Source organism: Aulostomus chinensis, chromosome 9, assembly GCF_037954235.1.
Source record: "Aulostomus chinensis isolate RoL2024-O1b breed Wild chromosome 9, RoL_Achi_v1.0, whole genome shotgun sequence".
NCBI classification, from domain to species: domain Eukaryota; kingdom Metazoa; phylum Chordata; class Actinopteri; order Syngnathiformes; family Aulostomidae; genus Aulostomus; species Aulostomus chinensis.
This window is the reverse complement of record NC_141328.1, coordinates 1,698,011-1,711,083: the sequence shown is the minus strand read 5'-3', so window position 1 is coordinate 1,711,083 and position 13,073 is coordinate 1,698,011. Positions and strand designations below refer to the sequence as shown.

At 51.2% G+C, this 13,073-nt stretch overlaps 2 protein-coding genes across 3 annotated transcripts in view; one reads left to right on the top strand and one right to left on the bottom strand.

Annotated features, from left to right (window-relative positions):
• Window positions 1-281: 281 nt before the first annotated feature.
• On the bottom strand, window positions 282-6,344 carry ddx19a (DEAD-box helicase 19a). Its single transcript, XM_086212513.1, has 11 exons — window positions 6,111-6,344; window positions 5,888-5,951; window positions 5,624-5,816; window positions 4,427-4,519; window positions 3,322-3,424; window positions 3,132-3,246; window positions 2,603-2,780; window positions 2,270-2,507; window positions 1,853-2,015; window positions 1,198-1,389; window positions 282-1,116 (listed from the first exon to the last, which is right to left on the bottom strand). Exons 1-11 carry the CDS (start codon window positions 6,171-6,173, stop codon window positions 1,055-1,057), a joined length of 1,464 nt encoding a protein of 487 aa, XP_086068639.1. The 5' UTR covers window positions 6,174-6,344; the 3' UTR covers window positions 282-1,054.
• Window positions 6,345-9,465: 3,121 nt separating this feature from the next.
• The window catches only part of vwa5b1 (von Willebrand factor A domain containing 5B1), a 29,249-nt gene continuing 25,641 nt past the window's right edge, over window positions 9,466-13,073 (top strand). For both annotated transcript variants that reach the window (XM_086213007.1, XM_086213006.1), the window contains exons 1-3: window positions 9,466-9,523; window positions 10,810-10,973; window positions 12,059-12,220. In XM_086213007.1, coding sequence (XP_086069133.1) covers window positions 10,835-10,973; window positions 12,059-12,220 — 301 coding nt within the window. In that variant the 5' untranslated portion in view covers window positions 9,466-9,523; window positions 10,810-10,834. The remainder of the gene's footprint in view (window positions 9,524-10,809; window positions 10,974-12,058; window positions 12,221-13,073) is intronic.

Sequence of the window (13,073 nt, the reverse complement as noted above, 5' to 3'; positions counted from 1 at the left end):
CTGCTCTACTTGGACAGAGTCAGGAGGGAACTTTGGTTGGGGTTTGGTGACACACTAATAAAACTGACTTGGAAAAAAAAACAGCTGTCAAACAGCAATGATACGCTGGAATGGTTCCGTGGGCAGTCACTGCTCAGCCAAACACCATTCAGATTCCATCTGACGGTGAAGGCCCAGCTCTGTCAGCCACTCGGCACCAACCCTCCTCTGAGTTAACGGCACTGACCGGAGCAGGACAACGCAGCCAGACTCTCAGTCCAGGACACGCACCACTTGCTCACTCTGGAAAATTTATTAAAACAAAAGTGCAAAGATAATCAGGAGGTTACAGGCTGCTTATTTTTTGAACATATTGACTGCAGACATATTTTCAGAGTGGTGTTAAATTCAAGTTCTCAGGTCACCGGTTCCGTCTCTGCTACACCCGGTGGAACCGTCTTTCTTGATAAGGTGCAGAAACCTGTCGTCTCCTTTCACAAGCCAACAGAACGCAGCATTTCAGCAGCAAGAAACCGTCCAAACAAGTTTTACAGGCGACATTTTCTTTTTCTTACAAAAACTGAGCGACAGCTCTGACTTCAGTCTGATAAAGCACCAAATTAAATGATTCGAGGGGAGAAGCGAGCTCCTGCCAGGCAGAAACCCACGTTCCAAAATGCCTGAAGTCACCCAAACATGTTTAATTGAAGTCAACTTTAAATCAAGCATGCAAACATCTAAAGAGGAGACGATAATTATTCACATCAGAGGATCAAACTCAACACAGCAAACCTTCAAGCGAGCACCACCCTTCTAACACGCTGCTTCAGCGGCTCCTGGTGCGCGGCTCGTCTCTGGGAGACGCCGCTTAAGGTGACTTCAGTGATCAATCAAGTCAGACATGTCAAAAGAAATCTAACTGAAAACTTTGGCATTAATACCACAAAAGTCAACAACTGCATATCGCTTTTTTTTGTAAACAATAAACTGCAAACAATAAACCCTTGAAAGTACTGGAGTCAAGTTTGAGGTAACACGTCTGACCGCTTCAGTGTCAGTGCAGGCAGTTCGACGTTCAGCTTATCAACAGTTCCAGCTCCTCCATGTTGGAAGCGTCAAGTTTTGTGATTTTGCGATCTGTGGAGGAAGCAGATGAAGGCGGTGATTAGCGACAGATGGTTTCTCCCACAAGCTCCCCTGAGACAGACAGCAACTCACTGAAATGCATCTCGATCTGGCCGATGATGTCCATGCTGTGTTTGCTGTCCACCATATTGACAGCAAACCCTCTTCTGCCAAAGCGACCGGTGCGGCCGATCCGATGCAGGTACGTCTCGTTGTCGGCATTCCCCTCCAGGTCCACGGGGAGGTCAAAGTTCACCACCAGAGACACCTGCTCCACATCAATACCTGGATCGAACAAACGCGAGGTTCTGTTAAAGGAACACGGCTACGCTCTTTGACCTCCATGAGTTAGCTTAGCTGCATAGCCACCAGCAGTGGGGGGGTGGAGAGAGACACGTCCAACAGTCATCAAATACACTCGTCTGTCTGACCCGCTTTGCCTCGAGAACAAAATAACGAAAGAACAATTGATGGGAACCAAAATCAGGACCGCCTTGAGGACTGGATATGGCCCTCCTCCTCTCCTGGTACCTCCCCCTGGAGGAGCTGCATCACCTGAGCTGATTCCACTCCTTCACTGTATTCCAATGTCAAAAAAAAGTTTGTTTCTGTGAAACAACACACGGCGCGTGCTAACTGAGGCTGAAATCCCACCAGCGTCCTGCCTGCTAACCCCGCCTCCCTCTGAGTGACCGGCTGGATTCCCTCACATCCAGGCTGACCTGCAGGTCCGAGTCTGGTCACTCACCTCTGGAACACACATTCGTGGTCACCAGCACCTTCTCCTTTCCATTCCTGAAGCGTTCAATGACAGCCGCTCTTTGCTCCACCGTCATCTCCCCACTCAGCAGCGCCACCTGGTGGCCCTCTTTGGTCAGGTGCGCAGTCAGCCAAGCGGCCATCCTACGGGTCTGCAGGAAAAGAAATCAGTTCAATTAAAGCGGTTTAAACTTGGACCCAGAATGCAGCAAATGAACTCCCACAGACCCACAATGTCCCGAGAGAAAAGTCAGACGGACGTGGATGAAAGGAAGAACAGGAACACGAGAGAGAAAGCAACCAAACCACAAGCAGGGACACTTGTGGGCGTCCCACTGTTCCTCCTAAAGTCCACTAGACTGAATGCTTCTGTAACGCTGCAGCACTGGAGGAGGCAGATACTGACATGGCAGAAGATCATGGCCTGGGCGATGGTCAGCGTCCCGTACAGATTACAGAGAGCTGTGAACTTGTCCTCCTTCTCCATGCAGACCACGTAGAACTGCTTGATGGTGTCCAGCGTTTCCTCCTCGCGCTTCAGCCTGATGATATTCGGGTCGGGAACCACCTGCTCCGCAAACCTCCACACCGAGTCCTCGAAGGTGGCGGAGAAAAGCAGCATCTGACATTCCTGAGTCAGCAGCCTGCGGGGTCAAATACAAGGAAGACTGCAGTAAGAGACGAGGGAAGCTGATTGGCCGTCGTGATCGCAGAGTCCACGTAGGCGTCGCCGACCTACCTGTGGATACGGATGCTCTGGTCCCGATGACCCTGCGTGGCGATCATCACGTCAGCCTCATCCAGCACGAACATGGTGATCTTCTTGGGGTCGATGAGCCTGTACTTGGTGCACCAGTCCAGGACGGTGCCTGGCGTCCCGATGACGATCTGCTCCTGCAGCTTGATGCCTCGCGCCACTGAGCAGGAGGCACAAACGCACCCAGTGAGCAGCGCGGTGACAGGAGCTGAGCTCAGCTGACAGAGCAACAGGAGTTTACCTTCATGTTCAGTGGCAGTGCGCCACACGACCTGCAGCCATTTTGACTCCAGAGTAGCCACAGCTGGAATGAATATTATTAATTATGGACGTTTGGCGCAGGCTGTGGTACCGTGGCGCTAACTAGAATGGTTTAAATAGGATTTTACTTTCCCGACCAGTTAAGATGGCTGCTGGGGGGGGGCACTGTAGTAACCAACACCGCCCACCTAATAACCTCAGTCACCACTGAGCAGCCGGTTCCATGAGGTCATTACAGCCATGTTCTTACCTCGGTTGCCCCGGATGGCGTACGCCAGCTTCACATCGGGACAGAACGTCCCCATTTGCTCGATCACTTGGCCGATCTGCAGGGCGAGCTCGTAGGTCGGCGAGATGCAGAGAGCCTGCAGAGCAGAGAGACAGCTCACTGACGAGCGCGTGAGGATGGCGCTCGAGCCTGCAGGTGACATCACGCTCACCTGAGTCCACTTATTGGCGGGGTTGACGTGGCTGATCATGGCCAGAGAGAAAGCAGCAGTCTTTCCCGTGCCTGACTGGGACTGGGCGATCAGGTTCTGAGGGCTGGAACCAGAGATCAGAACCCCATCAGCAGATCAAAGAGGCATTCTAATAGTTTATAAAGATCAGGAATCCAACATGGCTGCCACGGGATGCGTGTGCAGCGACCAAAACAGATCCCAGGTCTCACAGGATTTAGTGAATCTGTTCTTGAGGAGGGGAATTATAAGATCCTGCATTAAATATTTTACCAGGATGAAGCCGACTACTAGGGAGGGGCATCGAAAACCAGTTCTTGTTTCAATCCCTTGGAATCGTTCGCTTGTCTTTGCAAACGATTCCCTTGTCGATTCCAGTTGGCGCGAATGACGTTGTCACGCACGTTGCGTTGCTCAGGCAAGCTACGCAGCGTGCGTGACAACGTCATTCACCAGTGCAGCCAGCAGGAAACACGGCGCCAAAGTGGCACAAACGCTGGATAGTTAAGTTACACTTCAGAGAACGGATGACAACAGGGCAGCGAGCAACACCTTCAAAGTGGGCACTTCAAAGGGAGGAACTGCTACCAAAACGCAGAAACACTTGCACACACAGCCTGACATGATTTGGAATGAATGTGGCGTTTTCGATCTGCTCCGGCGCGAGTCTCAACCAACGTTAGCACGTCCTCTGGCGTAGGTAGCTAACCAGCTAACACTGCCACTTGTGAGAGCGCCACCTCACTGCTGGGTTTGTAAGGTCCTGTTACTTCTAACCAAACTAAGTTTATGCTAATCGACCTGTTTGTCCTCTTTTTTCCAAATGAGAATCGATAAGAGAATCAATCAAGAACCAAACCGTTAAGCAGAATTGAAAAGGGAATCGGGATCGGAAAAATCCTACGGTTCCCCTCCCTGCTGACGACTGAAGCCGTCATCAAGCAGTCATCACGCTTCATCAGCTACGCCAGAGGAGGGAAACAGCAAACTGGGGTTTTTGTTGTTGAAGGAACATATTTTTGATCGATCCCTGATGACTCGGGTTCCTGCCGCCTGCTAACTGGTGGGTGAATGTTGGAGGACCCACGGCTGTGCCAGCATCATGGGCAGCGCGTTCTCCTGGATCCTGGAGGGTCTGTTGAAGCCCATGTTGTACACTCCCTTCAGCAGCTCCGGCTTCCTGTCAGCCATCCAGACAAAAGAGCGACACTTAATGTTTGGAGGGAAAAACAAACCACAGAGATGCGTGGCAAGTTAAAGGGAAAAACACGGCTCCAGCATGTGGAGGTGTGTGTGTGTGTGTGTGTGTGTGTGTGTGTGTGTCCCAAGATCTCATGAGTTCTTAGTTCCTGCTCCAACAGGCCCAGTAGGTTTAATTTGCTGACCAGCAGGACCAAACCTGGTGAGACTGTGAGTTTGAAGCAACTTCAACAGGTTTTGATTTGACTGACAGGAGCGGTTCGGTCCTCGCAAGCAGGGATGAGCTCAGGACCCGGAACCGAGAGAACGTCAGAGGAGAACACTCTTGGGTGAAGAAGAATCACTGTGATAAACTTCTTTTCCTCTTGAACTTGAGCCAAACTCCAGGTCACCTGGGTTCTGCTAACCTGCTCCAGTCCTCCTCACCTGCTCCAGTCCCTCCAGTCCTCCTCACCTGCTCCAGTCCTCCTCACCTGCTCCAGTCCACCTCACCTGCTCCAGTCCTCCTCACCTGCTCCAGTCCTCCTCACCTTCTCCAGTCCCTCCAGTCCTCCTCACCTGCTCCAGTCCTCCGCACCTGCTCCAGTCCTCCTCACCTGCTCCAGTCCTCCTCACCTGCTCCAGTCCACCTCACCTGCTCCAGTCCCTCCAGTCCACCTCACCTGCTCCAGTCCTCCTCACCTGCTCCAGTCCCTCCAGTCCTCCTCACCTGCTCCAGTCCCTCCAGTCCTCCTCACCTGCTCCAGTCCTCCTCACCTTCTCCAGTCCCTCCAGTCCTCCTCACCTGCTCCAGTCCCTCCAGTCCTCCTCACCTGCTCCAGTCCTCCTCACCTGCTCCAGTCCTCCTCACCTGCTCCAGTCCTCCTCACCTGCTCCAGTCCTCCTCACCTGCTCCAGTCCTCCTCACCTGCTCCAGTCCTCCTCACCTTCTCCAGTCCTCCTCACCTGCTCCAGTCCTTCCAGTCCTCCTCACCTGCTCCAGTCCTCCTCACCAGCTCCAGTCCCTCCAGTCCTCCTCACCTGCTCCAGTCCCTCCAGTCCTCCTCACCTGTCATGTATCACGTCTGCATGTGGACCAACTCACAGTCTGAGCTCCTCAAAGGTCTTGACGGAGTAGAGGGGCGAGGTGGGGTCCCGCTGGAGGACCTCCACCTGGTTCCTGTTCCTCACCAGGGACCTGCGGATCAGCTTGTTGAGGAGGGACTGCTCGGCCAGGTCCACCTTGTCCACGTCCCTCCTCCCCCTACCGCTGTCGCCCTTCCCCTGGACGATGTTGCCTGCACAGGTGGAACCACCATCAGAGCCTCGCCCTCCATCTCTCACCCCGCGCTTCATCGCACCACTTTACCGTTGACGTCTCCGTTGATGTTCCGCGGGCCGCGAACTCGATCCCCCCTCCTCGAGAAGTCCTCCTGGTCGGAGACAATAAAGTTGCATTCAAACTCAGAAGAGCTCAAATATAAAGTGCGTAGAGACGCCGCGGCTAGCTAGGTAGCAGGTTAGCTAGCCCCCCAGAAGAGTTGCCATTAGTTGGCCCGCGGCGTCTGAGCGCCGCCCGTCCCTAAACTCACCTGGGCGGGTGGCGTGGTGGCCTCCTGCACGTCCACCGCCTGCGCCCACGAGTCGGACGACATCTCTGGCTGCTCACGGACAACTCGGAAAGACTCTTTCACCAAAAAGTTTGGTGTCAGCGTGACTGACGTGTGGAAGAGTCCCGACACCAGCCACCCGCAACCCGCTGGACCGCACCGCTTATGGTGCCTTCAGGGGCGTCGGACACCTCCAGTCCCCCCCTTCCCGAGGGGCGCGATCACACCAACAACAGCAGGCCTGCTGATCCACAACACCGGGTGACACTCACCCAAACTCCGGGACCACTCTGAACATGAAATATAAAAAACCCAAACTTGTTAAATATGATTTTAATTAATTTGTAGTTCTCCACAGTTGCTCCTACGTGTCTTTATCGCTCCTACGTCACCAACTGTCCAGGGGTAACCAGGGCGAAGTCTGTGACATAGTATTGTCATGTGTACGACGTTTCGCGGAGCACCTGAAGGCACCGGAGGGCTCGGGGCAGGGGAGGCCACCTGACACACCCTGCGCAGATGTTCGCCTCTCCGGCCTCCCGGTTTGGGGGCGACCGCGCTGCCCTCGAGCTGGACGCCTGATTTACGTCACATTATCGCTCGGTCACGGACGAAACCACCTGAAGCGACGCGGATCCGCTGCTCTGCTGCTGTAGTGATGATTGCCCACTCATTTTAATGTCATTATGAGTCCACAAATGTTTTCACACAGCGCGAATGATGATTAAGATTCAGACGTAGAAAACACGAGACGGAGAAAACGAACCAGGAGGAGAAGAAGAAAGTCAACACCGGAGCGAAGCGCCCCGAAGACAGGAAGCCATCAACCTGCGGATGGAAACGTGGGTTGATGGCGTTTTGTATGAAACATTACTTCATATTTTAATAAATCGATTACATTTTTTCAAACTATGCATTAAAACAAGAGTAAATGTAAACTTGCTTGATGGAGGATGTTGGAGAAGCAGACCTCAACCTCAGTGGCAGGGACACAGGAGTGCAAACAAAACATTCACTGATTTACAAGATTAAATTATGAGGTTTGCTCATTGTTGCAGGGCGGCCCGGTGGAGCAGTGGTCCTCCCTGTGGCCCCCCACCAAGAAGGTTGTGGGTGGAGCCTGGAGCACAGGGTCTTTCTGTGTGAGCCTCCATGTTCTCCCTGTGCCTGCGTGGGCTCTGGATGATGGATGGATGGATGGTTGATGGATGGATGGATTGATGGATGATGGATGGATGGTTGATGGATGGATGGTTGATGGATGATGGATGGATGGATGGTTGATGGATGGATGGTTGATGGATGATGGTTGATGGATGGATGGTTGATGGATAATGGATGGATGGATGATGGTTGATGGATGGTTGATGGATGGATGGTTGATGGATGGATGGATGGTTGATGGATGGATGATGGATGGATGGTTGATGGATGGATGGATGGTTGATGGATGGATGGATGGTTGATGGATGGTTGATGGATGGATGGATGGATGGATGGATGGTTGATGGATGGATGGATGATGGATGGATGGATGATGGATGGATGGATGATGGATGGATGGATGTTTGATGGTTGATGGATGGATGATGGATGGATGATGGATGGTTGATGGATGGATGTTGGATGGATGGATGATGGATGGATGGATGATGGATGGATGGATGTTTGATGGTTGATGGATGGATGATGGATGGATGATGGATGGTTGATGGATGGATGGATGGATGATGGATGGATGGATGGATGGATGATGGATGGTTGATGGATGGATGGATGGATGATGGATGGATGATGGATGGTTGATGGATGATGGATGGATGGATGGTGGATGGTTGATGGATGGATGATGGATGGATGATGGATGGATGGATGATGGATGGATGGATGATGGATGATGGATGGTTGATGGATGATGGATGGATGGATGGTGGATGGTTGATGGATGGTTGATGGATGGTTGATGGATGGTTGATGGATGGATGATGGATGGTTGATGGATGGATGATGGATGGTTGATGGATGGATGATGGATGGTTGATGGATGGATGATGGATGATGGATGGTTGATGGATGATGGATGGATGGATGGTGGATGGTTGATGGATGGTTGATGGATGGATGATGGATGGATGATGGATGGATGATGGATGATGGATGATGGATGGTGCTGTACTCATTAATTCCATCACCTGCTTCAGTTTACTCAAAAGCAACAAAGACTTTTTTAAAAGACGATAATTCTTAGTAGGAGCTGTTCTTCAAGGTCCCGCCCTTCACATTATCTCTGAAATTAAAGTGGGATTTACCTTTAACCCCCCTACTGGTGTGTGTGTGTGTGTGTGTGTTTGTGTATGTGTGTGTGTGTGTTTGTGTATGTGTGTGTGTGTGTGTTTGTGTATGTGTGTGTGTTTGTGTGTGTGTTTGTGTGTGTGTGTGTGTGTGTGTGTTTGTATGTGTGTGAGAGAGAGAGATGCTGTTTAGAGGTTTAGAAACAGATAGGCAGTGAGGGGAGGGGTGGGGGTGGTGCACAAGCTGAGTTTATTGGCTGCAGGTTAATTCGATTTAGAGGCGGATGCTCCTTCTCTCCCTCTCTCTCTCTCACTCTCTCACATACACACACACACACACACACACACACACACACACTGATCCATGCACCATCTACACCTTCACCACTACCAAAACGGCTATAAACACACATTAATTGTCATGGTAACCCTGTTGGAAAAACAGATGGATCAAACCAAGTGATTACCAAACACAGACTGAGCCAGGCGCCGTGCTGCACCATGAAGGGCTTCCCAGTCCTCCCACAGAGAGGCAGCGATGCAGCTGTGGGGGTGATGAGACACACCGGCGGCACCCAGTGTCTCCCTGGTGCTGGCGTGGTACATGTCACTTCCTCTGCTCGTGGACGGAGCACCTGAACCTCTCCTCTGGCGTCAGGGAGGGCTGGAGTGAGTGGGTGGTGCTGATGCTCTGCATGCGTAGGGGATGAGACGGTGGATGTTTACTGGAAGGACTGGGCTCTCCGTCCCACCCCCTCTCATCCTCACACCCTCCAACTCCAGCAGCCACGAGGAGGAGGAGGGAGAGGAGGAGGGTATAAATGAAACATATTTGTAGCCACATGTTGCTTTGCTTGATCCACCTTCCTGATTCTCTCGCGAACAACGTGGTCACTGCATCTGTGGTTTCATCCACCTGTGGCAGCAGCCCTCCTCCCTCTACGCCAGAGAGAGAGAGAACAAAAAGAGGAGCTGAGTGGTCGGAGAGGAGGAGGAGGAGGAGGAGGAGGAGGAGGATATCTTTCATGATAAGTGGACTTCTGAGACAGAGAGGGAGAGGGGGAGAGAGAGAGAGGTCCTCGCTGCAGTTGACACAAATGAAAGGTAAGATCCTGAGGCTGATGCATTTTCGTGCTGCTGCGTGTCTCTGATCATTCGCCAGCACTTCCATTGGTTCAGATTGCAGGAAAGGTCAGCGAGATGATGTCCAGAGCCGCTGTCTTGAATTGCTCTGTTCCAGATAAACAGACGCGGTTTCAACAGGTGGTCACTGTAGCGCGGCGTCTGCTGCTCTCTGTTTTGTCAGTAACGAGTGCAGAGCCATGAGACACCGCTGCTGGCAAACGTTGGGAGTTGAGGGTTTGGTCTTCAGCAGACCCTGGAGGAGGCAGGGATTCATGGCTGAGTCAGGCAGGAGAGCAGCACCCGGCTCACACTTTACTGCTGGAAACTGAAAGAGACACAAGGCCACCAAGATGAGGCCTGACTTTCTCATGATTTCAGTTCCTGCCTCCTTTTACTGACTGATGATGTGTTGATGCTTCACGGTCTCTCTGACATGTCCGTCCTCACTTCATTCACCTCCTGAGGTGGATTATTCCTGGGTTTGGACACATGATGGCACTGTTGAGACGGACACCGCGTCGTCAGTAACTGCATGTGTGTGACCTGTCCTCCTCCATAAATCACCATGTGCTTCCTAAAAAGCCACTTTGACAGCGGCTGAGACTGATGGATGTGTGGACGTTCTGCTTATTCAGAGCGTGGAGGTGCCAGATCCCGGCAGCACAGCCCGAACGGGTCTTCCTCAGCAAGTTCCTGCTGGTGCTTTCGCTCTAATCGGTCACAGCAGCGCTGATGAAGGCACTCTTTGGAGATGTTGCTGGTCGGCGAGCAGGCAAGCAGAGCTGTCTCTATGGAAATTGCTTTCGTCATAACACTTCATATCAAGCCTGTGGTGGAGCTCTGGTTGTGCGGCAGACCCGTGACAGCACAGAACCAAGACTGCAGGTGGAGGAGACAGCCTGAGCAAGGAAGCCCGGCCCCGCACCCTCAGAGCTGCGTCGGTCCATTTCCATAATCAGCTGAACTGTAAATGTGTCTGAAGTTCCTCATGTTTGCTTTTTTCTGTTTATGAAAATGCCACCCTAGTTTACTTTTATGTGGAATTCTCAAATGACTTGCGTCGTCCATCCTGAGGCTCCTTGATCGTTGAGCTTAGAGCGCCTATAAATCCTGATGCACCGAGCTGACAAGCAGATAGCGGCGCTGATCCAGTCCTGCAGCCTGGAACGAGCCCCGTCGGGGTTCTGCTGCTGACTAAGACATCAAGACAGAGCCGAGACATGTGGAGACCTGATGGCCTTTCTTTTCCTTACATGTGTGGCAAGAAAGCCGAATCCTAAAGCCGACACCATGCCTGGGCTCATGAACAAGGAGAACCGTAGCGCTCTGCCGCTCAGTGTCTCTGACATCACTTCCTGTGTCAGGGGTTATACGCTGGCCATGACAGCTTCCATGACCTATGAAAACATTGAAGATCATGAAATTGAGGGTAAGTCATCACGCTGCCTTTGTTTTCCGCAATCATGTTCTTATACTTGTACTTCTAAATACTAGTACGAAGGTGTATTGAACTCTTGAAGATATTTTTTCTCTCCTGTGTGACTTTTTGGTGACAGGATGAAGAAAACGCCGGCCTCAGCTCCAAGCTGAAGGAGACCGACTGCTAACAACAGCAGAATTGTCCAACAAATTACAAACTGCCATGGTCCAGTATAATCCACAGCTTCCTGGACTGCACCAAACTGGAAGTCCTCCAGTTTGTGAGTTCTTAGCTCAAATCCACCAGACTGTATTGGCCCCTGAGTGCACGGCTGGATAAAGAAGATGTGGATTATAATGTCGGACCTGTTTGAGCGTTTGTAAATGGACATTTTGGACAGTTTTGCCCCAGCCAGCAGTCCGTCTCCGTAGACGGCCTCAGCTGTTGTCTGTTTCTGTTGGCTAACTCGGAAGTTAGCATCTCCATGGGTTCCCACTGACATGTTACAGAGCTGCCAAGTCTCACGCTTTGAGAGTGAGAGTCACGCAATTAAGCCTCTTTTCACGTCACACTTTCCATTTCACACGCTCATTTGCCAAAGTTGAGATTTGCTCAAATTCCACGAAATCCGTTCAAATTGGCGTTAAAAAGGGCGCCCTGACCAGAGGTCTCACTCTTGGGATTTCCTAGAACTTGGCAGCTCTGGATGATACGCCAGAGAACAAACCCTTGAAGCAGCGTGAGCCAGTGTGAAACACAGGCCTCACCACGACACCAAAACACACGGAATTCTGACTAACGTTGCTTGACAGCCCTCACGTCCGTCTCTCCCAGTTTTAAGACTCTCTCCTGCTACTCTGTTAGCTTGAAGCTAAAAATATGTGGTTGGCATTTAGAAGTCACGCAGGGGAGAAAATACCAGTGTGAGTCATTGAAAGCACATTCCACTATTGGTCAAAGATTCACTTTAAATTCCAGCGTTGGCGCTGCAGCACACTGTTGTAAAATTCATTATTATTGACTGAACATGTGTTATTGCTTGTTCGCTACCTGAAGACCTTAATTCTGTTTTTTCCTCTCATATGACCTTTAAGGGATCTTCATTTATCCACTGGAGGAAAATTCCATTGTTGTGGGGTTTGAGGCCATGATATCCAGCCAGATTATAACACTGCAAATTAAGGACAAGGCTAAAATAGACGAGTGTTATCTGGATTGCTGCAGCACTCCTAATGGGGCCCTCCAGAGTGGCATCGGTAAGATTAAAGATGCTCTAATCCATATTTTTACTTTAGCGATTGATTTAAAGTGTCACCAAGCTTTAACTCCTCGGTTGCCCTCGGCTCTGGGGAGCGCGCCGGCTTCACTCTCACCCACCTGCCTTAAAAGTCCTCCACTGAAGCCAATATGAGTAGCGGACAAGCATCAGAACGCTGTCAGACTGGCAGGCGAGCCCAGCTTTTAGCTGCAGACGCTGCAAGTTGGTGGAAAATCAAAGGCTTTTAAGTGAAATCCCAACTGTACATCAATGCGCCTGGAGGTTGTCCAGCTGGTAGCCATGCATGCTTGTTCCTCGTGAGCTTCTCATCGATGACCAGCTGGGACTTCTGTATTCTTAATGGCGTTTGGTGTTAAGATCCTGATCTTCACCTGCTGAGTGGTTTCTCCAGGAGGAGAAGAACTCTAGGTGTTCTTTCACGTTTTATATCCTTTACTCAATTCTGCTGCGTCAGTGACAAAATAGGAAATCCTGAGGTGTCTGTCAAGGTGTTTTTGCACTAAATTCTGTTGGAGCATCGAGAAAACATTCATCCAGCGTCCTTCCACTTGAGGCTCTGGAGAAAGTTCCTGCTGTCAGATGCAGGATGATGGCATCAGGCTTCTGACAGCAACATTTGAACTGAAACTCCTGTTCCAGGACTGGCGTTGTTGGGGTAAAGGTGTGAACAGTTGCGCTCACCGAGAGGCGGTTTAGAAAACATTTGAAGTCTCAAGTGTGGCATTTTTGCTGTTCCGATCTTGTTTTTTTAAATTGAGCCAAAGGGGCCCGTGGAGACAGAGCGCAACACACTGACAACCACGCCCATGATGAGGGCTACAAAACGCAAC

What these genes read in the sequence shown, in the direction of transcription:
- ddx19a (XM_086212513.1), bottom strand. Translation starts at nt 6,173, where the DNA reads ATGTCGTCCGACTCGTGGGCGCAGGCGGTGGACGTGCAGGAGGCCACC. An exon ending in CCGCCAATAAGTGGACTCAG is followed by an intron (nt 3,247 to 3,321) that starts GTGAGCGTGATG and finishes TCTGCTCTGCAG; the next exon opens with GCTCTCTGCATCTCGCCGAC. An exon ending in CAGAGCATCCGTATCCACAG is followed by an intron (nt 2,508 to 2,602) that starts GTAGGTCGGCGA and finishes TTGACCCCGCAG; the next exon opens with GCTGCTGACTCAGGAATGTC.